We start from the raw sequence: 24,124 nt of genomic DNA, 5'->3' as shown, positions 1-24,124 counted from the left end.
ATATTCTGAAACTCAATATTATTGCTAGTATTGTGTTCAAAGATTTGTTGTATTTTTGAGGTAATTTATCATTAAAACTTATTAATAAATTTTAAGAAGTGAGAGCAAATAAAACTTTAAAGAAAAGTATTTCTATACGTCTCTTTTATTTTGGAATGTTTGCTCTCTGAATAAGCTTTTTTCTTTTTTTTTTTTTGCTTGAAATTCTAAGCAAAAGTTGGTAATACTAATAAATACGTTTGTGAAAGTTGACATGTGAACAAATCTGTTTCTGTTAAGAGGGAGGTGATTTGATAAAAAAACTGAAATTTGATTAGGAAGAGAAAAAACAAAAAATCTAGAATTCTTTTGTCTAGGGGGGTTACTGAACACGTGTCATAATACCATTGGACGGGCCAACGAAATAGAACAGAGGAAAAAAGCCATTGAACGACGAATGATTTGATCTTCTTCTTCTTCTTCTTCTTCTTCCTCTTCGTCAGCCCTCTAATGGCGGAAAAGCCCGAAACGGCTTCTTCGTCAAGCCCTCTAATGGCGGAAAAGCCCGAAACGGCGTCGTCCAGCTTCCAGCCTTCTTCATCCCAGAAATCTCCCGAGGTTTCTCTCAAGCAACCGCAGGTTTTCCCCATTCCTCAAACTGAAATTTCCCAATTTCAACCTCAATTTTGTCATCCTAGGGTTTTTATTACCTTTTTCTTTTTCAGTGATTTTCTCTTTCCTTTTCATCAACGTGTGTTCTCTTGTAAATCTTTGGTTTTTGTTTTTGTTTTTGTTTTTGTTTCTCGTTTCGTCTCTGTGCATTATCCGTGGAGATTATGGAATGGGACGATATAGGGTTCGCGATTGATAATTCGGTCAATTTCGGGAGGAAATTTTGTTACTTCTCGTGATGATCTAGATCAAAACATTTGGGAAGCTCGAGAAAGAGTACTTTTTCCCTTCTTGTTTTTGGGGGTTTTTTTTTTTTTTTTTTTGGTAGTTTTGATTATAGAGTTAGTTCAGTTTCACATTTTTTGTATGTGTGTGATTGTTGCTGTATCTTATCTGCAAAGCATAAAAATGTTTTTTTTTTTTTTTTAATTTTTAATATAAGTCGATAATTTTAGGGTTTAGGAATTTCAGCTCTTTTAGTGATTAATAGATCTCTGTCTATGTATGTGGTTCGCTTCATTTCATTTACGTGTGTGTGTGTGTGTGTGTGTTGGGTTCATGGAAGTATGTCCACCTTGTGTTCATTTTGATTATATGGTGTTTATCGGCTCTATTAGTGATTAATAGCTCATGTGGCGTTTATGGTATCGAGTTGCTTTATAAGAGCCCATTCGTTTCGTTAGTTCGAATCACAATTCAAGTTTTTGCTACAATGCCTTTGATGTAGGACCGAGTAGAAATTTGAGAATAGAGGAAGAATCTGATAGAGAAGAATAGAATCAAGGGAAGAAATAGAACCAGAGGGATAGAAATAGGAGGAGAACAAGAACTCAAGAGCAGGAAACTGAGATCTCAATATTCATTAATCATCAAAAGCCTCCACAACAATAACAATCACTAATCTATTTATAGAGAGTGAAATCCTAATCATATTCTAAAAAGAAGATAAACATAAATAATTTAGGATAATAAAATAGATAAACATAATCCTAAAATCAAATTTAAATATTAAAACTAGTCCTAATCTAATCTCCATCAGTTTTACTTTCTTTGGAAAGGTTATGATAATGGAAATGCCGAGAGTTTAGTAGCTTGAGATAAGGTGTGCAGATCAAAATGCGAAGGAGGGTTGGGGATTGGAAACATCGTTAAAAGGAATGAAGCATTACTTTGTAAGTGGTTGTGGAGATTTCTGTTAGAGGCAGACTCGCTTTGGCACAAGGTGATAAAGGGCAGATACAGACTGAATTCTAATAACCAGGATGCTGGAGATGCCAACCGAGTAACTTATCGATGTCCTTGGAAGGCCATACAGTACTACACTGACGATTTTTTCCAACAGATCAAATGGAATGTAGGCTCCAGAAATATAATCAGATTTTGGAAGGATATTTGGTGCGGAGAGGCCTCATTTGCAAACAGATTCCCAGCCTTGTACAGATTGTCATCAAGCCACAATGAACCTATTAATCACTTTTTAAGGCCAATAGTCAATGTGAGGGGAGAGAGCACTTTTGGGATTTTAAATTCCGAAGGAATATATCGGATAGAGAGGCTGTTGAGGCGTTGGGTTTATTGTCAGCCTTAGAGGGTTTTCAAGGTTGGGAGGGGATTCAAGATAGAAGAATTTGGAAAGCTGATAATTCAGGCTTCTTCTCAGTTAAATCATTTTCCAATAAATTGATAATAGATCACTCTACCCCGGATTTTCAATTCCATGATCTTGTTTGGAAAACCCGAGTCCCTACTAAAGTTAAAAGTGTTTTTATTGGCTATTAATACTTGATAAACTGAATACTCAGGATTTTTTGCAGTCAGGGAATCCGTTTCTCTTTCTCCAGGTTGGGGCGTGCTTTGTAAAGGAATCGGAGAGTCGGTGGACCGCCTATTTTTACACTGTCCATGTGCATACAACTTATGGTGCTTTTTTCTTAAGGAGATGGGTTACATTTGGGTGGTACCAAAGAACTACAGAGAGATGGGAGAACTGTCCTTTGGTGCAGGTGCACATAACAGGAGGATTCATCTTGGGAACATTGCAATGATGGTTATATGGTGGGGAATATGGCTGGAGAGAAATAGAAGGGTTTTTGAAGGGCGTGAGGAGGATGTTTTTTAATTTGGGATAGGATTAAATTGAGTATTGCATTATGGATCCGTCCCAATAAGGAATTATGCGACCTCTGCTCAGATCTACTTAGAGACTGGTCATCTTTTTTTCATAGATTTTGAGGTTTTTGGTTCCTCAGTTGTAATGTTGTTTTCCCATCTTATCCTTAATTAAATTTTATTGCGTTTCCTTTTCACAAAAAAAAAAAAAAAAGGGGTTCAAATTCAACTTTTTGTTCTACAGTATTTTCTTTCACATAAATTTACTTTTCAACTCGAACTAGCAAACAAACGAGGGCTTAAATGTATTGAGTCCCGGGCTTAATTCCCAGGGAACGCAATTAAAAAAATAAAAAATAAAAAGTTTAAGAGAGGCTATTATTTGGCTCAAATGCTGTTATGCTTTAAGGTCATTCAGTTGCTTTACATTCCTTGCTAAATGGAGGGCTTCTCCCTCCATTTAGAGAGTTTTTGTTTAGTTGGTATGTGGATAGACTCTACATGCATCTTTTTATGCTGGGCCATTTTTATTTTTATTTTTTTGGACATTTTTTTTGTTCCTTTTTAATTAGATTGTGATTTTGCTTTTTCAGGTTGCACAATTTGCTGGGTTCCCATCTTTCCCGAATGGCGATTTTCAGATGTTTCCAATCATCTACCCAGCACTTGTAGCTCCGTCTCACAATCAGGAAAATATGAACCGTGGAGCTGGCGTTTATGCGGTTCCTACTTACCCGTTTATGGGGCCTGTTGCTGGAATTCCATCAAACACTCTTATTCCTCTTACTTACAACATACCTACGTAAGTTTCTCTGTTTTGTTCTATGATTTCTTCGAACTTTTAACTTCTAAACTTTTCGTAATTGATAGATTGCAGTAAGCTCTGTCATTTAGATACCAAAAGGAAAGAGGATATTCGGCTACTTCCTAGAGTGGATAGAAATCCATTGAGTACTGCTACTTCTTTCTCCTCTTTTGGTGGTATTTTTGTCTTGGAAATATTTGTTCAGGGTTATGGAAGTTTGGTTCAGATCTGGAAAACGTCACACAAGGTTAAGCGTTTACAAATGGTTGGAAGTTAGCCAGAGTGAACAAACAAAAAAGTGGAGGAAAGACAAAAAAAGTTTAAGGACATACAAACCCATACTAATTTGAATTGGAAGCAGTCAGATTTCTGTTAGTCCATGCTTCTTTATGAGCAAGGATTTTATATATGAACTGGTTGATCTCCCCACTTCATGAACTTATTGATATTTGTGACTCTAATGTTTACACTGTTCCAGTATGAATGCAAGAAATAAGTAGCTCAAAATCAAAAATAATTTCATCTAATATCCAATTATCTAGTTTAAAGTCGTGTGGAAAAGTCAGTCAGTGTTCTGCTGATGAATAACAAATATTACATGTACTTTTATAACATCAATTGTCCTTTGCTTGGGCCATTCTATAATATGACCTTTAAATCCACAGGCTCCAAAGCTTTTTATTTCCCAATAAGTACGTGTACAAAAGTATCATGAGTCGTCCTTCCCACTTGATTTCCTTGTTGCAACAATTTTTTTTTTTGCCATTTGTCTTTGTTTAATCACATCTCCGGAAAAAGTATGGATGAAAAATTTGTTGTACTTGTTTCGTCCTTCTATGGATTTTGTATTTGCTATCAACAGTAGATCAAGTACAGAGGTTACGGCTGTAGGTGAAGAGCGTGGGCAAGAGGGCCAACAACAGCAACGCCAGCATCAACAGCCTGCACCACAAAGACATCTTGTTCAAAGGAGGTTTCAAATTGCTTTTCAGCTGGATTTGTTGCTTATTTTGAAGCTGGCAGCAGTTATATTTTTGTTCAACCAAGATGGATCAAGACACAGGCTTATTGTCCTTGTGTTATTTGCTTTGCTTGTCTATCTGTAAGTGTGTGAAATTCTTTTCTGAAAACAGCATTGGGACTTCTAACATTTTTTGATACCAGACTTTCTATGGATACAACTTCTTACCGCAGCAATCAATCATTACGTGAATTTATGTGATGCATGTCAGATCTGCATTATAGTTCTAGTTAATTTTTTTTCCTTCATCAAATTTAATTTTCCTATAAGCTCATATAAAGTCATGTAGTGGAAACTGAACTCTGTAGATGTGCAACGTTGCAGATATCAAACTGGAGCTCTCACGCCAATGATACGGTGGCTTTCACAAGGCATGCATAGGGCAGCCGTGCCTCCCCATCCACTGAGACCTGCAGTCAGGGCTGAGAATGTTCCTCCTCCTGCAAGGCAGGGAATCGAAAATGCTGCTTTGGCAGGTAATAACTTTTTAACGGTACCTTAATATGCACATATATTTAGTTTCATATAATAGAAGAAAAGTGCATATATACGAGCTTTCTAGATAACAAGAATACAAGATTATTGGTAAGTGCATATATAGAAGAATTTCAACACACACACACACAGACATACATAAAAGGAATAAGAAAAATTATTCTTAATGATACAGCAGTCCTTTATTTGATATAGTTCTCGAGAACTTTTTTAGTGATTGATGGATCGGGCGTTTGAGAATTATGTTGTTATTGTTATCTTTGGCTCCAACAATCTTTGAAGTCAGGTCACTTTAATAGGCACTTTTTGTTTGCGTCTGGACTGGAGTATGAATCAGTGTAGTTAATTTTATTTCCAGCCTGGCCTAGCCTACATCCGTCTGTATTCTTTATTGAACTAAAGAGCTGTTTTTTATCACAACTTACGGCAGAAGGGCAACCAGGAGCTGAGATGGAAAACCGGCCCGCAGATAATGGAGATCAGCCAGTGGAAAATGAGCATTTAGCAGAACCTAATGGAGGCAATGGTGGTAACCAGTGGTGGGCGTTTGTAAAGGAGATTCAGATGATTGTTTTCGGTTTCATTACTTCCCTTCTCCCTGGTTTCCATAACATGGATTAGATCATGACCTACTGAAGAGCGGGGAAATTTCGTTTTCTTTTATAATCTTTTTGAAATAAATGTGACACTATGATATATTTGTTCATAGGTATAGCTTGACGTATGATCGTATGATGGCTTTTTGTTTATGAAATGGGGCGTACATTTCCTGTGTGCCCTTTTTAATGTCTGTTAGTTTCTCTATAGAATTTGGCGATCTGCCGAGTGTTCTTGTTTCAATTTCATATTTGTTATTGTGAAAATCGATGGGTTAATCCGATTTTTTGTATGCCTTCTTAGTCATCTCATTTTTCCAAGAACAAAGTCGAAACTCGCAATTTGCAAGACTCCGACAATCCCGGGTTTTAAGCCTCGTTAAAAATCTCAATTTTTTCCACCATGGCTGATCATGTTAAAGTTGGGAAGACATCTTGTCATCTTGAATAAGATGTGGCCTTTGGATCTAGCTTCTGTTTGGTTTTCTCTAGTTGTTTTGCTTGTTTTTGTTCTCGTCTTTTGTATCTCGGTTCTGGTGGTTTTTGTTTTTGCTTTCTTTGCTTTCATTTTGATGGATTTCTCATCCATCTTGAAACTTCAGTAATCTTTCTCGATCAATGAAGTTTATTGTTTCTTATAAGAAAAAATATATATCTGCTACAGAATTACCTTCTCAAAAGATATTGAAAAAAAAAGAGACAACAAAAACAAAACTGCATTCTCTAAATAAAAAGGAAAAAAAAAAATTTCTAACTGCTGAACTCATGTATTGTTTTAAGATGTTTATTCTTTACTTTTAATTAATATCTTGTTGACTACTATAGTTTTTTGATTAAAGAGTATTAATTAAAATAAAATGTAAAAATCTAAGGCTAATATATTCTAAGGGGTATTTATCTCATTTTTCTTTGAAAATTCCACCATATCCCGTTAAACCCGATTAACATATGACTGCTCCATCAATATGCACTTAATCCACCCCAAAAGTGGGGGGTATTAGGATTATGCATAAGAGATTAAAAAATGTCAGATCAAACCAATCCGGTGGTTTATATTCCACTGGTCCGGTTTCACGTCAAAACCATTTCCGACAATCTAAAACTAGAATTACACCATTTAAAAAAAAAAAAAAGTCTGGTGCAGTTTACGGTTTCATTTTTTTCGCTGATTCGAGTTTAGTTACAGTAAAAAACTCTCAGAAATAATCACATCTAACTTTTTTGTTACAGTAAAAAGCTCTCACACAACATTATATCTCAACTCGAATTAAAAACTCGAATTAGCGAACGAACGGGCTAAAAATTGAGGACACATCTAAACCATACCAAACCGTTTAGATTTGTGTGTGTGTGTGTATATATATATATATATATATATTAAATTTCCATAATACATATATACTGTAAAAATATAAAAATGAGTTATACTAAAACAAAGTAACAAGAAAACCCCCGAAAGTATTTAAAAAAGAAAAAAAAACCAGAAATACAACTCAATGTAGTAAAAAATATTATTTATATCACTGTACTTAAAAAATAAATAATTACTATTCAATTAAAGAACACAAAAATTTATAGTGGCACGTAATTATTTAAAATAACATAAATAATAGACTTAAATAAAAGCGTGGCAAACCATGCATTTTTCTCTTTAAAAAATCAATTAGATCGCTCTCATTTTGGCCCAAAAATTACATTGATTATGAGGAGTGGCAGTTTAAACTAAACGAAGACCATTAAAGAACAATCTGCTCCGATCTCTTTTTCTAATCCTCACCAATTCCTTTATGTAACCTAAAATTTGATTGTCGTTAATTATTTTTACCACATAAATTATTTTTTATCAATAGTAATTAATACATTTTATTTTAAACAGTTTTATGCCCCGTTCATTTCGCTGATTCGAGTTTAAAATTTGAGTTTTGTTACAGTAAAAAGCTCTCATAAACAATCACATCTAACTTTTTTACTACAGTAAAAAACTCTCACATAAAATCACATCTCAACTCGAATCAGCGAACTAAACGGGTCCTTAAAATATACTATTTATTTAATTTAATTTTAAAAATCTTTTATTTACTGCAATTTTCTTCAATTATTTGACGTAAAAAGAAACATCTAGAAAGCACGAGGACATCATGGGATCGTGAGAGAGTCCTTTTTAATTCAATGTTTAAGTCTTTCTGCCATCTCCCATGTGCACAACACGTGTTTATTTTACTTAAACTAGAGTTGGTTAATTATTTGACATTTAAAAGAAACATCTAGAAGGACGAAGGACGCGAAAAGGAGAGATGAGGAGAAAGGAGAGGGAGAGAAGATAATTTCTTTTAGGAAAAAATAAATATGGTACACGATACGAAAACAGAATTTTATCGAAACATCATGAAACAAAAATATAATTTGATAGGGATATATAAAAGAGGAAACAAAATAATTATTTCATTTTTATAAACCTCTTCGAAATTTTTTTCAGTTTTCATCTTGTGGATAATTGCTCTCCAATTTTTTTTTTTCCATGCCTCCCAATGAGCAAAGGTTTATTTCTACGCAAAATTTGAAGGTCGTTGCTATTTGAGTTTGTTACAATTTGACAAGTGCCCGACTAATCAGCAAAAACCCAATTAGAACCATGACACTATTATAGAATTACAAGTCATAATTCGAATTATGACAGACACTATTATAGAATTACAAGTCATAATTCGAATTATGACAGACACTATTATAGAATTACAAGTCATAATTCGAATTATGACACGAATCTTCATACCAAACAGGATAATTGCTCTCCAATTTTTTTTTTTCCATGCCTCCCAATGAGCAAAGGTTTATTTCTACGCAAAATTTGAAGGTCGTTGCTATTTGAGTTTGTTACAATTTGACAAGTGCCCGACTAATCAGCAAAAACCCAATTAGAACCATGACACTATTATAGAATTACAAGTCATAATTCGAATTATGACAGATACTATTATAGAATTACAAGTCATAATTTGAATTATGACACGAATCTTCGTACCAAACAAACTCTAAAACTCTTGGCTTAATTTGTTTAATCTTCTAAAACAACAAATATTGGTTCAAACAGCACTAAAAGCTTCAATCAGAGGTCTTCTTTCTAAAGAAATTTATTTCAATCTGATTTAGTTCAACGAAAAAGCTTCAAATATACCCTCCAAAAAAAAAAAAAAAAGCTTCAAATATGAACTATCCATGGAAAAAATTGGTATAACGAAGGACAACAAATCTGTAGATTTGGATTTTAGTTTCACGTTAACATAATTTGAATATAAAAATATGAACATTTCATACCAACTTATTTTCGGATAATATTTTAAACAATTTTCTCATTCTTACTTAGACTAGGCTGCCAAATAACGCATTGCCTTTATGCTATTCTTTTGGCTTGCCACTCTACATCATATTTTTGAAAGAATTCATCCTTCAGATTAAGAAGTCCAAAGTATTAGACTCCGTTCATTTCGCTAATTAGAATCACAATTCAAGTTTTTGCTACAGTATTCTCTCTCATAAAAATTCAAATTCAACCTACAGTGTTTTTTCTTACATAAATTCACTTATTAACTTTAAGTACTCAACTCTAACGAGCGTAACGAACAAGGTCTTAGTGGATGACAAACATTATCGTTTGTAAATGGGAAATAGAAAATTTGTGCCCGACACGTACTAAACTCAGCTTCTTAAACAAACTTTGGCTTTACTTAGGCATTAGATTTAAGATCATTACAGAAGCTCGTATCTATACATTTGATCTCTCTACAACAATACCACCGCCAAAATTTGAATTCTATCAGAATAAGATAAGGAGGGAACAAGACTTATTTATTTTGGCACTAAAAATAATAGAAAGTTATTACAAAATGTATATACAGATCAATATAAAAAAATTAGCACCTTACATCTCCGATAAGAGATTGCTGATCTTCCGAAGCTCCTTGAGAGCAGCCACTGCCGTAACTTGTCCTTTGCCGCCTAGAATGTTTTTAGAGAAGTTCTCCAATGATCCAACTTGAGCGCCCCGATCTTGTTGGAAGACAGACTCAATTACCTGCAAGGAAAATTGTCAGTTGAAGTGTTAAAGACTCATGGTTATCCTACATAAAGGTTGACGTTGATGTGATTAGAAGTATAGCTCGAAGCAACTTCTTAGTTACTATTTTCTTATTCATATTCACTAGACCGGAAGCAACTAGAAACGGTTTTACAGTTAGAATATAACTCATGATTACAAACATCTGCCACATTCCTGTATGCCCTACGAGCAAAAGCACTCTACAGGTACTTAAAAGATGCACAACGTTTTAAAATGTAAAATGGATGAAAAGAGAAAGTATAAAGGAAACAACGATTTCCCTGGAATATATAATGAATTCGTTCAGAAAAAAAATCATGTGAAAGTTGTAGACGTCAAATTTTGCGGGTAAAGAAAGAAAAAAAAAAAAAAAAAAAAAAAAAAAAAAAAAAAAAGGTTACCTGAATATGGTCAAGCATAGAGTGGCCAAGATTCTTCAAAGTACCCATAACATTCTGGTCAACGGTATCTCCTTTTGAGCAAATTGAAGAATTAGAAGATTCATCAGCTGTAGAAGGACTTGAAGTTTTAGAATTACTTTCCTCGTTGGCAGACTTTGTAGCCTCAAGGGCATTGCCTCCTTTCTCAGCTGTCCCCTCAGCAGCAGGGTTTCTTCCAAACTTCCAAAGCCACTGGAATTTACCTGAGAGAGGCTTTCTCTCCTTTATCTCTGTAGTCGAATTCCCCACGGGATCGTTTTTGCATTCAGATTTTTGAGAGACATCATTAGGGGGAAGAGAAATCGTTTTCGGAAGAGGTAGCTCATCAGGGGGGAGAGAAATCAGAAGAGGTGGCTCTTCTGCATTACTCTGGCCATTCTCCTCATTACTCTGGCCATGATCGTCATTTTCATCGTGGAATAAATTAGATGCAACGCTACTTTTCTCTGAATCATTCTCATGATCGTTTGTCCCACTGCGAGGACTTGCTGGATCTGAGAATATTGATGAGCTTTCTTCACTTCCGGCGTTTCCACTCAAACATCTATCGTCAGCAGTGCAGGTAACAACCTTAAAAAAAACATCTTCTCTATTGTCTTCTGCTTCTACAGGGGTTTTTTCCCTGTCACCGGAAACTTCATGACCAACTGCTGTGTCAATATCTTCCTCCAAGCGAAGTTCCCGAGACAGATCTTCCAGTAATCTTCGTCTAACAGATGACTTAGCGTTCCTTGTGCCACTTACAATCTTCCCTGGAGTTGGGTCAGATTCTGTTCTTGATAGGCCAAATTTTACCTTGTCTGTCCATCCTTTTTTCTGTGTTGGACCACGTTTCTTTAAGCTGCCTTGCCTTAATTCTTCTTCCCTGAGGTGAACTCTCCACTTTTCTTCCCAGTAACTTACAGATACCTGGCTCAATGGACTGTTTGGAGAAACAGAGTCGAATGATTCACTTCGACCTCTCAAAGCCTTTGATCTGCTGTCATAAGTTCCACTATACGAGGATGAGGATGATATATTAGTGGTCAATGCAAGAGCCTGCAGAGACTTGGCCTTCTCCAACAATTTATTTAGGTCTACATTCTCAGGAAAATTAAGTAACCTCTGAAGACATTGAGTAGCATGCTCAGTGGCAAGTAGAGAAGATCTCAGATAAAGTAACATGGAAACTGCCATGGCTGAGATAAATGCTCCTCGAGGAGAACATAGGATCCCAAAACTAGAGTCTCCCTCATCTTCACCAACTTTATCTAATTTACCATTTTCTGATGCAAGTATCTCATCCCAAATTATCAAGAGATTTCCAAGAGAAAATTCGCGTCCAAATAAGACTCGCAACCAGCGGAGTGCAAAATACTGCGGCTCAACACCTAGCTCCACTAGGTGGCTGTGCAGAGAAGAATCAACGAGTGACAACAAATGATACAAAGCAGCAGAAGCATCAATGACTGGAGGTAAGCCAGACTGGGATTCACCAACAGGGGGTGGGGAGAAGAACTCTGCCATGGCAACTGAACCATTGGCCCCACTCATCAAAGCATCAAACATGCAATAAGCATCATGTTCCATGAATTTCTCTGAAATTACTATTCCCAATTCACCTTCAGCGCCATAGGCATCAGTTAATAATATCATTGTTTGAATCTCAGTATCAAGTTCTTCAAGACTCCGTTCTTTTGACACATTGTCATTGGAGGCAACCTTGTCTTCCATATAATCATGAGACCTTTTGAAATCAAAATTATATGTAAGATCATCGTTCTCAAATGATAGATCATCAAATTTGTCAGTGAAGTGGTCTGCATATTGCTTTTGCACTTGTAAAAGACACTCCACATCAACATGAAGAACATATAGAAGAGGAGCCAAGAGTTCATGCATTCCTAAAATGAAGAAAAAACGAGGCAAAACATGTTATTATTACCAGAAATTAACTATCATAAACCAAAAGATTGGCTAGAAACAACTCAATAATAAAAGGCTGACTGCACAACCACATTTGGAATCTATATGTAGTACCGAATTCCAGTTTCTTAGAGCATGAAATCCCTCCGCTGCCTCCTATTTTGTTAATGTGGAAATTTTATCACAAAATAGGTTCTGAGTCGTTAAATATCAATATTGTTTGGCGATCAAGCTTTCTTGCATAAAGGAACACGCACACAGAGGGAAACAAATTGAAGTAACTTGTCCTCACTTTTGCAAGCCTGCTAATAATATTTTACTAATTTGTTATCCAGTGTTCCTTCTTAAGAATGATTAATGTAGTGCGCACAAAGCAGAAACTTGCTAAAGAATAAATGGAGTCATTACATCTAGGTTCCTAGCCTCCTTGAATATAAGCGAATATGATTTTTTTTATGCAAAAATACGCATCACTGATGTTTAAAAGTATTGAACTACGCTATAAGAGAAATGACTGCTGCAATAAATGACTGATCTCCTTTGTGTAATTTACCTTGTCTGTAACCAAACTCTGAATGTCTAAGACACCACAATAACAAAATTCTTCTTAACATGCCTTGGCATCCTGGTGTCTGGAAGTAGCTCCCGTGTTCTGGGTATAAACGGGACAAATCCTGATCAACCATTTTCTCTAACTCCGCATTCCGGAAGAAGCGACTCCAGGTGCTATCTGCATGTACGATTCACAACATATTTGACGGAGATTAGTAATTTTCTCTACTTAATAGGCATCTGGCTAGCCTACCTAGAAATTGATTTGGACTAATACCATGAGATGAAACCGATTCCACACGATATTACCCAAGAGGAGAAACCAAGTCCAATAAAAATTATTAATAAAAATGAAGCTCCAAAAAATGAACCATATTTATGCATTTTATTATAAATATCCCACGTTTTGTTCATGGTCTTCTGGTGTACCCATGATTTAATTACCTTCAAAACCATAGAGTGTAAAGATATCGGAAGAGTTAAAAATAAAAAAAATAAAAAAGAATTATGAATAATACCTGGGTTTTGTGACAGGGGATTGTCCATGACAACATCAGAAGAATTGTTGCCTTCCTTTAGAATATGTGGGTCAACAAGAAGACGCCTTCTTAATCTAGCATATCTGATATAAGTACATAATTGCAATATGTATCACACATCAGTCTAACCCGCAAAAAAAACAAAAACAAAAAAAACAAAAAAAAGAAGAAGAAGCCACACACACACAGAGACAGCTGAAGGATCAAAATTTAATCGACACAACCAATTCCAGAATCTTCCCCACACTCACAGTTCATTGGAATGTAACCAAATACATCCTAATTAAAAATCTTCAACATGAGAATAATTTTAAGTTTTATTTATGAAGATCTCTTTCCCCGTAAGGCTACAAGAAACCACTTGCAAAACAAAAAGTCTACACCTTCAGAGCAAATCAAAAGTTAGCAAAAAATTTAAAAATCACTGACAGAAAAATAGCATACTTACTTTCTCTGAAAAAAAAAAAAAGAAGTAAAATGTTTTCCATCAGGAATAAGAAACATTTCCAACTCTAATCTGATAAAAAAAACTTCAAATTATAACCAATAAACAAGATGAAACTTTTCAGAAAATTTCATTTTTTGGCAGAAAAATTGAAATACCCCATTTCAACCATTTTAAAGAGGAATGAAAACTGCTAAACACAGAAAAATCACAAAAAATTATCTTTACACACCACAAAACCCTTCCGAAATGTATAATAAATTCTCAAAAATAGACCCGAGCTTTAGCTAAATTATGACAAAACCCCAAATTAAACCCAATCTTCAGCTCGAGAACCTCAAAATTATGATAATTCAGTGATAGTTTCGAGATAGAATTACCTCCGGCGAGAATCAGCGGTAACACGGCGAAGATCATCGAGGGAAGACGACGGCAAAATCCCGAGATTTATACGCCACTTCACGCTTCGAAGCCCGTCGAATCGGCGATTCTCGTCCACGGAACCCCGAGACACGGAATGAGAGCTCGACGACGCCGACACCGACGACGCTACCGACGATTCACCGGACGGCGGCTCAATCGGAGCTAAAGACATGGCTGTCCAAAGCCCTAATTCCTCAAATTCCACGCCAATCAACAACAACCGAAGTCTCTCCGAGCCCTAAAACCCCAAATTCACCGCAATTTTGAGCAGAAGAAGACGATTATTCCGCGAAAATGGAAGAAGAGAAGAAGAATTGGAGGAATTGCGAGGAAAACGCGGGAAATTGAAGAATTTTCTAGAGAGAGAAAATGGATATAGAGAGAAAATGGATATAGAGAGAGAAGAGGATCAAACTCCTCTAAGCTAATCAGAAACAGAGAAAAGGAGATCCATAATTATGAATGATTCTGCTTCCTTTTTTTTTTATCTACAGAGGTTTTTAATTTTTTTCACCAACTTTTTTTTTTGGTTTTTTTTTTTCTTTTTGGTTTTTTTTTTTCCTTTTGGAGAGAGAATAAGAAGTTTGTTTGTTTAGAGAGAAAAGAAAAAAGGGGTGGAAGAGTCCTTGACCTGTTGGAAGGTGAGGTGAGCTGTCGTCTTCTATTTAGCTTCCTCTCTCCCTCTCTCTCCTCTTTTCTCTCTCTACACCAAAATTCATTCTAATTTTCTTAAGAATGTTTTCTAACTGTGTCGTTTTCTGTCCTTTTTTTTCTGACTTCTTTTTATTGAAGCTATCCCTTTATTTTTTTACAATTTTTTGGGTAATTATATTGCAACTTGGAAGGTATAAAAAATTTTAGTAAGTTATAATTCTAAATTATCAAATCATACATTATGAGCCCGTTTGGTTCATGGATTAGAACTATTTTTTTATTTACGTATATTTTTTATAAGAGAAAATACTGTAATAAACTACGAATCATGATTCGAATCAGGGAACGAATTCATTTACCAAACAGGCTCATGTATAACAAATAAAAATGATAAACAAATGTAATTAATTTTTTTTTAAATTCAATGGTCTAAAATAGTTACGAGAAGTTCTTATTTTTATTGTTTATTTTTATTAAGTACTTAAAAAAATTTTAAGGGTTAATTTTAATTTTAGCTTCTGAGAAATATTTATTGTCTTATTTTTATCTTCTAAACTTTCGAGTGTTATACTAATAGTCTATGAGCTTTATAAACATTGTATTTTCAGTCTCTTCATGATACCACTGTCAAAAATGGACGAAATAAGCATGTGAGGTGCATATTATGCTTTTAATAAAAGTAGTTTGGTAAAATTAATTAAGGATTAATTTCAATTTTGATCTCTGAATAGGATTTAGTGTATCATTTTGTCCCTTAAACTTTTAAATGTTACATGTCCTTGAGCTTTACAAATGTTGCAATTTTAATAACATATTTACAAATGTTGCAATTTTAATAACATATTTACAAATGTTGCAATTTTAATCTCACATTCGTCTCCCGATAAACTTTATACAAATTACAAGAGGTTAATGTAACCATAATATTTCTTCTCATAAATTTTATATTGTTTGACTCTAGTTTAGTTATTTTTACAAAAACTAAGCCATGTGAGATTGTTGCATAGTTTGATCCTCATAAATTGTATACAACTTATTGAAAGTGTGACATTTACTAAAAAAATATGTTAAATTTTTTTAAGATATTTTAAAAAATACTTTAAATATGCTAAAAATAGAAAATGTTTAAAAATACGTTTAAAAGTTTTAGTTTTTAATTAATTAATTATAAGGGCAAATATGTCAAAAATTTTAGTTTCTAATTAATTATTTATAAAGGAAAATTTGATATTTTATGTCTCAAAAAGTGTTAATTTAAAATTATTAAAAATATAGGATATTAAGAGTATATTTTGATAAAATACTTAGTACCAAAAATGAAATAAGAAAAGTATTCAAGGTTTGCCACTTCATGTATTCAAAAAAACAAAAAAAAAGACTTACTTGCCATTTAATTTATTTTAAAAAACATTTATGATGCGTTTTTTTTTTTTTTTCAAAAAAAGAATTATATCTCAGGGAAAAAATCTCTCTTTTCTTGGGCTTCGATGGCCTTTCCTTTCTTTTATTTTTATTTTAGAATATATGATTAACTGTTTTAGGGAATTATTAGATTAGATCATTTTTTCTTTTTTAAAAAGGAAAAAAAAAAAAAAAACATGTCGCAATTCGTGTCGTGGAAAATGCTTACAATTTTTATCGAGGATGTGACAGTTTCACTGATAGTGTTGAAAAATCTAAAATGATTGAGGACTAAAATTGCTTAAAAAGTAAGTCTGGTTCCAAGAGAAAAAAAAAATTGTAAATCTTTATGGTGGGATAAATTGTGGAAAGTTGGAAATAAACAAAACAAATTTAAATTTGGTTCCTTTAAAATAATTATTTATACATATGTACATGTATAGTTTTGGAAAACCTGGTTAGATTGTTTATCCAACAAATACCAACCATTATACAAAGAGAAAAAAAAAATGCAATGAAATATATTTAAAAATAACGTTCTTTTTGCATTTTAAGCGTAAAAAATATAATCAGGATTTGACTAAACATCAAACTCAGAGTTTGTTCATTTGCACTCAAAAAAAAATTTTTGATTTCAAATTATAATTTTATTTAAGTTTATGTTTTTTTATAAAATTAGAGTTTGAATTTGAGTTTTAACTTGAGTTTAAAGCTAAAATCTGAATTCAAATTTTCTTTTCAACTCAAGTTTCTAAACTCAAATTTAAATTAATGAACAATATTTTTTTTATTTTTAAAAACGCTATAATTTTTTTATTTTAATTCTGATTGAGATGATTTTTTTTTCTATGCGTTCATAACGGCGGGACAAATAAAACCTCACCCATATATCATATTAAAATTTTTCATCACCAGTGAGTTTTTATTAAAATACTATCTAAATACAAATTTAAGTTTTGACCAACCCAAACACAAACTCAAATAGATTCTCAATTCAAACTATAACTGAAAATGTACACATCTAAACACAAACTCAAATTAGAGTCTCAATTCAAACCATACTGAAATACACCTTCACTCAAATTAAGATATGAATTCAAATCACTTTAACTCAAAAATTATTGGTCTGTTTAGTTCATTAATTCGAGTTGAGATGTGACTTTATGTGAGAACTTTTTACTATTGAAAAAAAGTTAAGTGACTGTTTATGAGAACTTTTTACTGTAATAAAACTCAAATTTTAAACTCAAATCAGTTAAATAAACGGAGCCTACAAATCCTCAATCATCTGGAGACAGACGCTCGAATGCTTTGATAATGAGTTGGAACCACAATAATCGAGTTATACGCCATTTAAACATGTGAAACATATATCACTCTGACCCACCTTATTTCTATATCTATCTATTTTCTTAGAAAAAAAAAAAAAATTTCTTAACATTGAGTTGGAATCACAAAAACTGTCTAACTTTTTTATAAAAAATAATAATAATAATAATAAAGGATATTATCCGGCACCGTCACTCGAATAAGGTTAGTCCTACATGTATGTGTAATCTATCTCTTATGAGTTATGATGTCAAGCATAACTCATAATAAATTATGAAACTGTTATCTCTCTCTTTTTTTCTTCATCGTGTAAAGGGAATTTCAAATTAAAGAAAAAGAGTATAAAATTATAGTTTAAATATAACCTTTTTTTTTATCTACTATTTTTATACTTGGTAGAGAGATTCGTTCCTTGATTTGAATCATGATTCGTAGTTCGTTACAGTATTTTCTCTCACAAAAAATTTACGTAAATCGAAAATTATTCGAATCACATGATTTGAATCCTCCAACCAAACGATTAGGGATGAAGCCGGGCCTCGTTCTTTTCGCTGATTCGAGTTTAGAATTCGAGTTTTGTTACAGTAAAAAGCTCTAAGAAACAGTGACATCTAACTTTTTTACTACAGTAAAAAGCTCTCACACAACATCACATCTCAACTCGAATTAGCGAACCGAATGGGCATCTACGCTTGATCTCCAATTCAAGTAGTGATTTTATGAAGGAAAAAAAATAAAAAATGAAAAATACTATTGTAAAATGTAAAACGTATTCTTTGAGCGCGTTTGGAACTCGTTCCGAAATGATTTTATTTTTTTGTATGAAAATGAAAATGAAAACGTTTTTAATTTTAGACATAAATCATTTTTTAAAATGTGTTTGGTAGCTTTATCAAGAAATTATTTTCAGTATAAAAATTATCTCTCTTTCTCTCTGCTCGAGAGAGGAGAAAACAAAAATAAAAAATGAAAAACGATTAAAAATCGTTTTTCATTTCTTTCTCATTTTACACTAAACTAAAAAATTATTTTCATTTTTTTTTGTCTTTATTATATCAAATATCGTTTTAAAAATATTTTTATTTTTTCTTTCTCAAAAAACATAAAAAATAAAAAGGAACAATTCTAAACACAACATTTATTTCTTGTGTGGTCTTTTCTTCTCTCTCCCTGTCTCTCTCTATTCATTGATCATGTTTCCGACGACAGTATTATTACCCAGTTGATGTACAATTTTAGATTTTAGTGGCATATGCAGCTCATGTTCATAAAGGCCAAAGAAATTTCTACTAATTTTAATTTTGGGACTTTTTCAAGTAGTCTAGTAGTATTAATTTTTAATTATTTGATTTAATTAAATTCACATTAAATTAAAAAAATTAGTAAAATAGATAATTTTTAATATAGATATGATCGTTAAAAAAATAAAAAGAATTACCAATAATTTATTCTTTTAGTTTTATCAGAAAAACTCCCTATAGCAAACTAATGTTTCAGGAAAAAAAAAAAAAAAAGCAAATGTATGTGAAGACAAGTAGGAAACTGTAAAGGAATACACCCAAGTAAGCTATGAAATAATTAACGTTTGGTTCATGAATTAGAATTATGAGATTATAATTATTTTCGATTTACGTGTATTTTTTATGAGAAAAAACACTGTAATGAATTATGAACCATGATTCAAATTATTGTATGAATATTTTTACCAAATATCTCCTTAGCAAAAAGAAAAAGTAAGCTCTCAAATAGTGTTTTGTTTGTCTTTGACTGAGGGTTGCGGTCATTCTTGATTTCTCAATTATATATCAGCTTTCACATTAATTAATTAGGATCTTAGTATTCAATACAAATGTGTTACCATCAATAAACTTGCAACCATCATATAAAAAATTACTGTTTTTCCCTTATCTATGATAAATTATTAAATATGAAATTGTTTTGTTTTGTTTTCTTGAGATAAATATGTGTTTTTTTTTTCTTTCAAATGATGAAATAAATATAAGTTAATATCACATACATTATAACATTGAAATGGTTAGGATTTATGATGTTATTGAAATTATTATCCCTTAAAAAAGGGATCCATAAATTATTTTTACACTATATAATTGATAGATTAAATTCATCCTTGATATTATTAACATGATAAGAAAAGCTGAGATATCAATTTCTCACATGTTCATTATTACACTAATTTTTCCACTAGATAATAAATATTTAAATAACATGATTTTTATCATATAATCTGAATTAGAGATATTAATGGTTACTAATTTGCATGGCTAATTAACGGGCTAAAATCTCTTCGTATATATGTAACTTTTTTTTGGAACTATTATGTATATCTAATTTTGAAGAGTTTTCGTTTGAAAAGAAATTTTTGAAGAGTTCAAATCATTTTTAACTTTCCTCCTAAATAATGCTACAAGAAGAGAAAAATATTATTATTAAATATGTTGAGAGAGTATCTAGTCTCTACTACATGATCGTGAAGTTAGAAAGATGTTTAGTAGAAGGATTCATTTCTTGATTCGAATCATGATTCGTGATTCGTTACAGTATTTTCTCTCATACAAAATAAACGTAAATTAAAAATAATTCAAATCACATAATTTGAATCCTATAACCAAACGTCCTCACACTAGATAAAAAGTGTTGAATGATTGAACTACAAAAAACGAAATACATGTTTTTTTTTTCCAATAAAGAAAAATGGCATTACAAATATACTACTATTTTTTTGGGGAATACTCGGTACAAACTACAAATAAGTATTACAAATGAAACTGTCCCTAAAAAAAATGAAAATAATATTCTTGGCATATCCGAAGCTGACGTGGCTGAGGCGTGCCTATCTTTTCCAATCATAGTTTCCAGTCCAAGTGACTGTGACGTGCCATTGACATCAACACTCAAACGTTTTTTTTTTTTTTTTTTTTAAACAAAAAAATCATCTTAAAAATTTTAAGAGAATTTAAATTGTATATATGAAAATAAAATATTATAATAAAAAATTACTTTTTATAAGAAAAAACGTTATAGCAATAGAATTTTAAGAATCCACGCAAACTTTTTTTTACCGCATATAGCACCTCTGCTAAATTAAAAGGATTTATTCATTAGGAAAATATATTTATGAATTAAAATAAGGGAATTTCCAATATAGAATCTTGAAAAACAAACCTCAAATAGGTTCTTTAGCTGTTAGATTACATTAAAAACTATTTGTTCTACATGTTTTTTTATTTATTTTATTTTAATATGAGCGTGATCAAATTAAATAGTTAGAAAAATACACTATTAGCAGGAGGCCTTATATTAAGAAGAACCTAATAAATAAATAAATAAATAAAGAGACAATCTATAATAGGTCAGTTTACTGATATGATAAGTTTCTGACTATTAGATATGATGAAAATCACCTGAAATTAAAAAAGTATACAGAACATATTACTTTTAATAAAGATTTAACAATTGAAAAGTAAACAATTACCAGTAATTTATTTTTTAATCCTATCAAAGAAACTCTCATAAATAAAAGTATTTAGTCTGAATTCCGCTTTGCTCCCTAATTTGTCATTTTGTTTTCACTTTTGATCTGTTAGCTAGATCTTAAATATTACACTACAACAAATATTAGTATCAGTAGCTGACTAAAAACGCTATTAATCACTAGTAATAGCGTTTTGTGGAGCGCTAGGACATCGGACGCTATTAAAAGTCCTAAGAAAACATAGCGTTTTAGGAAAGTTATGGAAATCGCTATAGAATTGAGGTATTATAGCGTTTAAGACAAGTTATTTTTAACCTCTTACAGCTATTTAGCATAGCTACGATACAGATTAATAACATTTTTTTTCTTGTTATGTTCATACTCTTGTAGCTTTTTAAAATTATTATTGATATCCTTTTGAATTCATTCAAATAAATGGTGATTCCGAGCAACATCTTATATCTAAATAGGAACATTCAAATTAGAACACAAAAACATTCAATGTAATAATTATTATCAGTATCTACAAAGTTGGCAATAAGATGTTTACAAAACAAGTCACACCATTTGTCCACAACTTTAACATGAAAAACAAGTAAAGAATACAGAAAAATAGCTAGAGATATCAAAGTATCCAAAACGTCTAGTCAAATGAAATGGTTAAGTAAATAATCCATCTTGACAAAATGCTCCAACAAAAAGTTCATCTCCTCGAGCAAAGTAACTATTGATCTATCACAAAATTAGTCCAATTAATTAATTAAAACATATAAATTGATTAACTAATGAAGCACAAAAAGGAAAAATCAGATAAACCATACAATAAAGGCAGGCAGAAACTTATGAGCAAGAGCACTTGAGTTATTCTCTGCAGGATAATGTAGTAAACCCTCTACAACAAAAAGATTTGATGATCATAGTTGACTAAATGAGTGTATCAATATCCCAAAAATATGTCTACATTGCAATTATATCCCAAAAATAATTATTTGCAATGTAAATAATTATTTCCATCAAATAACTATTTACATTGCAAATAATTATTTGATGGAAAGAACATGTGCTCTCCCACGAACGAGGTTGTTAGATTGATGAAGTTTGATGTAAATGTTCTTATTGGATCTCTCTCGATTTCACAGGTTATTAGGGATAAAAATTAAAATAAAAACTAAAATTTAGAGTCTATTTGTGAATATTAATTACTTTTGTTTTTGTATTGTTTTAATTAGCTAAGCAAATAAATGCATTGATAGTTTAATATGTCAAGCTCTTGCACAGGTCATGAAATGATCACTTCACCCTCACTAACACTAATACCTTTTCTGGTTCTTTGAGCAGTTTATTCAAATTTATTGGTGAAACTGATTGTTTATAACATCGTAATTTTTCTATAGTTTGTGGCCTTGTGTGTCATAATTAATATTTGTATGTCTTTAATTTGAAATATATTAGCTTTTTCTCCATTTTTTTTTTAAACAAAAGATGAATTTATGAAGTATGAATTAATTAGTTACACACACACATAGGTTGCGTTTGGTATTGCTTTTCGCTTCTAAAATCAGCTTCTGCTTATTGCAAAAGTTGATTTTAGTATTTGGTAAATCTCATCAAAAGTGTTTTTTTAATCATTTTTAAGAATCTGCAGCCAAAATCAGAAACAGCTCAAAGACAACTTTAGTTTTTAAATTGTACGGAAATTAGCATAATATAATTAATAAAACTTTCATAATACCCTAGGGCTGGCACGATTACGGCATGACACAATTATAGTGGACACGAACACGACACGATTAATAAATGTGTCAGAAACCCAAACACGAACATGAAATATTAATAACACGGTTAATATGACACAACACACGAATACGATTACTAAACGTGTCGTGACGGGCTGACATGAAAAAAACACGTTTATGGCCTGTTTATGAAATACCTCTAATGAAATTTAAAATTTACAATCTTTCCAATTTAAAATTCAAACTCGTAATATAATATAATACAATAATTATAATATAATTATAATATGATATTATAATTATTATTTTATAATAATATCTTAATGAAGGAAAACAGTAAACCAACAGTGGAGCTTCAAAGACGTCTAATTCTTTTGATGTTAACCGTTAAGAAATACGTTATTATTTTATTGATGAATTTTCACCGTTCACACGTGTTTTTTTTTATTTTTACGTGACTTTATGCAGATCTGATAGACAGAAAACTTAACTTACCAGTATATTGGCATACTGAAGAAAGTCCTCTCTTCATATATAATAGAAGTAAAAACTTTTTCTTTCGTTCGTAATATTGGAAAGTATTATACTTTTCAATGTTGTACTGTCATGGCTAATGGTTACATTAACATGGTTATAATGTTTTTACGAGTTCAAGTCGAGAATTTGAGTTAAAAAGTGAATTTATGTGAGAGAAAACATTCGAGTAAAAATATTAAATTTGAATTTTTATGGAAATGAATACTGTAGTAAAAAGTTTATATTGTAATTCGAATTGTGAAATAAGTGGTATCTTAATTCGTTTAGACGTGCCTTCGAGACACTCTAGGAATAAATTAATTACGATTATACTACTTATTTTTACTGCTAATTTTTTCCTTTCTTTACTCAAAAAATATATTGATTGACTACAAAATTTATTGTCAGCCATTACATAATTTGGTAAATTCGGGTGGTTGTAGCCTGTTTGTTTATCAACACCCGTTTACAATAATAATTAAAAAAAAAAGTTGCAGATAAATTGCAAGAAACTAGTGGATCCAAATATATATATATATATGCAAATATATATATATATATATATCTATATATATATATATATTGTCATTCCCACGAGACCATAGTGGATATAAGGACTAATGAAGGCGAATAATTGTCACAAAAATTAGGCATGGAAGACAACCATTAATGGAAGGAAATTGTGAATATTGAGTTGTAATTAGACTTGGTCTCACTATTTTGAGCATGATTTCTGATACACAATTATCCATCAAAATTATTATGTAACATTAGTGGTCACTGAATTATTTGTGCTAATTGCAGTAGTGCACTAGTGCTTTCTTGCCCCCACACCTACATTCTATTTTTTTTTCTCTGTTTTTTTTGTTTTATTTTGTTTTGTTTTGTTTTTTTTTTTTTTTTGTTATTTTGTTTTTT

The 24,124-nt window shown here is 31.9% G+C and overlaps 2 protein-coding genes across 2 annotated transcripts; one reads left to right on the top strand and one right to left on the bottom strand.

Moving 5' to 3' along the window:
• Positions 1 to 407: 407 nt before the first annotated feature.
• On the top strand, positions 408 to 5,970 carry LOC21399886. Its single transcript, XM_024168400.1, has 5 exons — positions 408 to 618; positions 3,354 to 3,562; positions 4,428 to 4,667; positions 4,911 to 5,062; positions 5,512 to 5,970. The coding sequence occupies exons 1-5, from the start codon at positions 490 to 492 to the stop codon at positions 5,700 to 5,702; spliced, it is 921 nt and encodes a 306-aa protein (XP_024024168.1). The 5' UTR covers positions 408 to 489; the 3' UTR covers positions 5,703 to 5,970.
• A 3,333-nt stretch (positions 5,971 to 9,303) lies between these two features.
• Positions 9,304 to 14,612, bottom strand: LOC112092365. The gene is made up of 6 exons (XM_024168368.1): positions 14,035 to 14,612; positions 13,189 to 13,292; positions 12,672 to 12,848; positions 10,591 to 12,096; positions 10,175 to 10,530; positions 9,304 to 9,749 (listed from the first exon to the last, which is right to left on the bottom strand). The coding sequence occupies exons 1-6, from the start codon at positions 14,247 to 14,249 to the stop codon at positions 9,597 to 9,599; spliced, it is 2,511 nt and encodes an 836-aa protein (XP_024024136.1). The 5' UTR covers positions 14,250 to 14,612; the 3' UTR covers positions 9,304 to 9,596.
• Between the last annotated feature and the right edge of the window lie 9,512 nt (positions 14,613 to 24,124).

The sequence above is a fragment of the Morus notabilis genome, unplaced genomic scaffold, assembly GCF_000414095.1.
Source record: "Morus notabilis unplaced genomic scaffold, ASM41409v2 Scaffold193, whole genome shotgun sequence".
Taxonomy (NCBI): Eukaryota; Viridiplantae; Streptophyta; class Magnoliopsida; order Rosales; family Moraceae; genus Morus; species Morus notabilis.
Note: the sequence above shows the minus strand (reverse complement) of the source record. Positions and strands in the feature narration are given on the sequence as shown.

What these genes read in the sequence shown, in the direction of transcription:
- LOC21399886 (XM_024168400.1), top strand. Translation starts at nt 490, where the DNA reads ATGGCGGAAAAGCCCGAAACGGCTTCTTCGTCAAGCCCTCTAATGGCG. An exon ending in TTTCTCTCAAGCAACCGCAG is followed by an intron (nt 619 to 3,353) that starts GTTTTCCCCATT and finishes TTGCTTTTTCAG; the next exon opens with GTTGCACAATTTGCTGGGTT. An exon ending in CTTACTTACAACATACCTAC is followed by an intron (nt 3,563 to 4,427) that starts GTAAGTTTCTCT and finishes TGCTATCAACAG; the next exon opens with TAGATCAAGTACAGAGGTTA.
- LOC112092365 (XM_024168368.1), bottom strand. Translation starts at nt 14,249, where the DNA reads ATGTCTTTAGCTCCGATTGAGCCGCCGTCCGGTGAATCGTCGGTAGCG. An exon ending in TCCCCTGTCACAAAACCCAG is followed by an intron (nt 12,849 to 13,188) that starts GTATTATTCATA and finishes TCGTACATGCAG; the next exon opens with ATAGCACCTGGAGTCGCTTC. An exon ending in TGGCCAGAGTAATGAGGAGA is followed by an intron (nt 10,531 to 10,590) that starts ATGGCCAGAGTA and finishes CTGATGAGCTAC; the next exon opens with CTCTTCCGAAAACGATTTCT.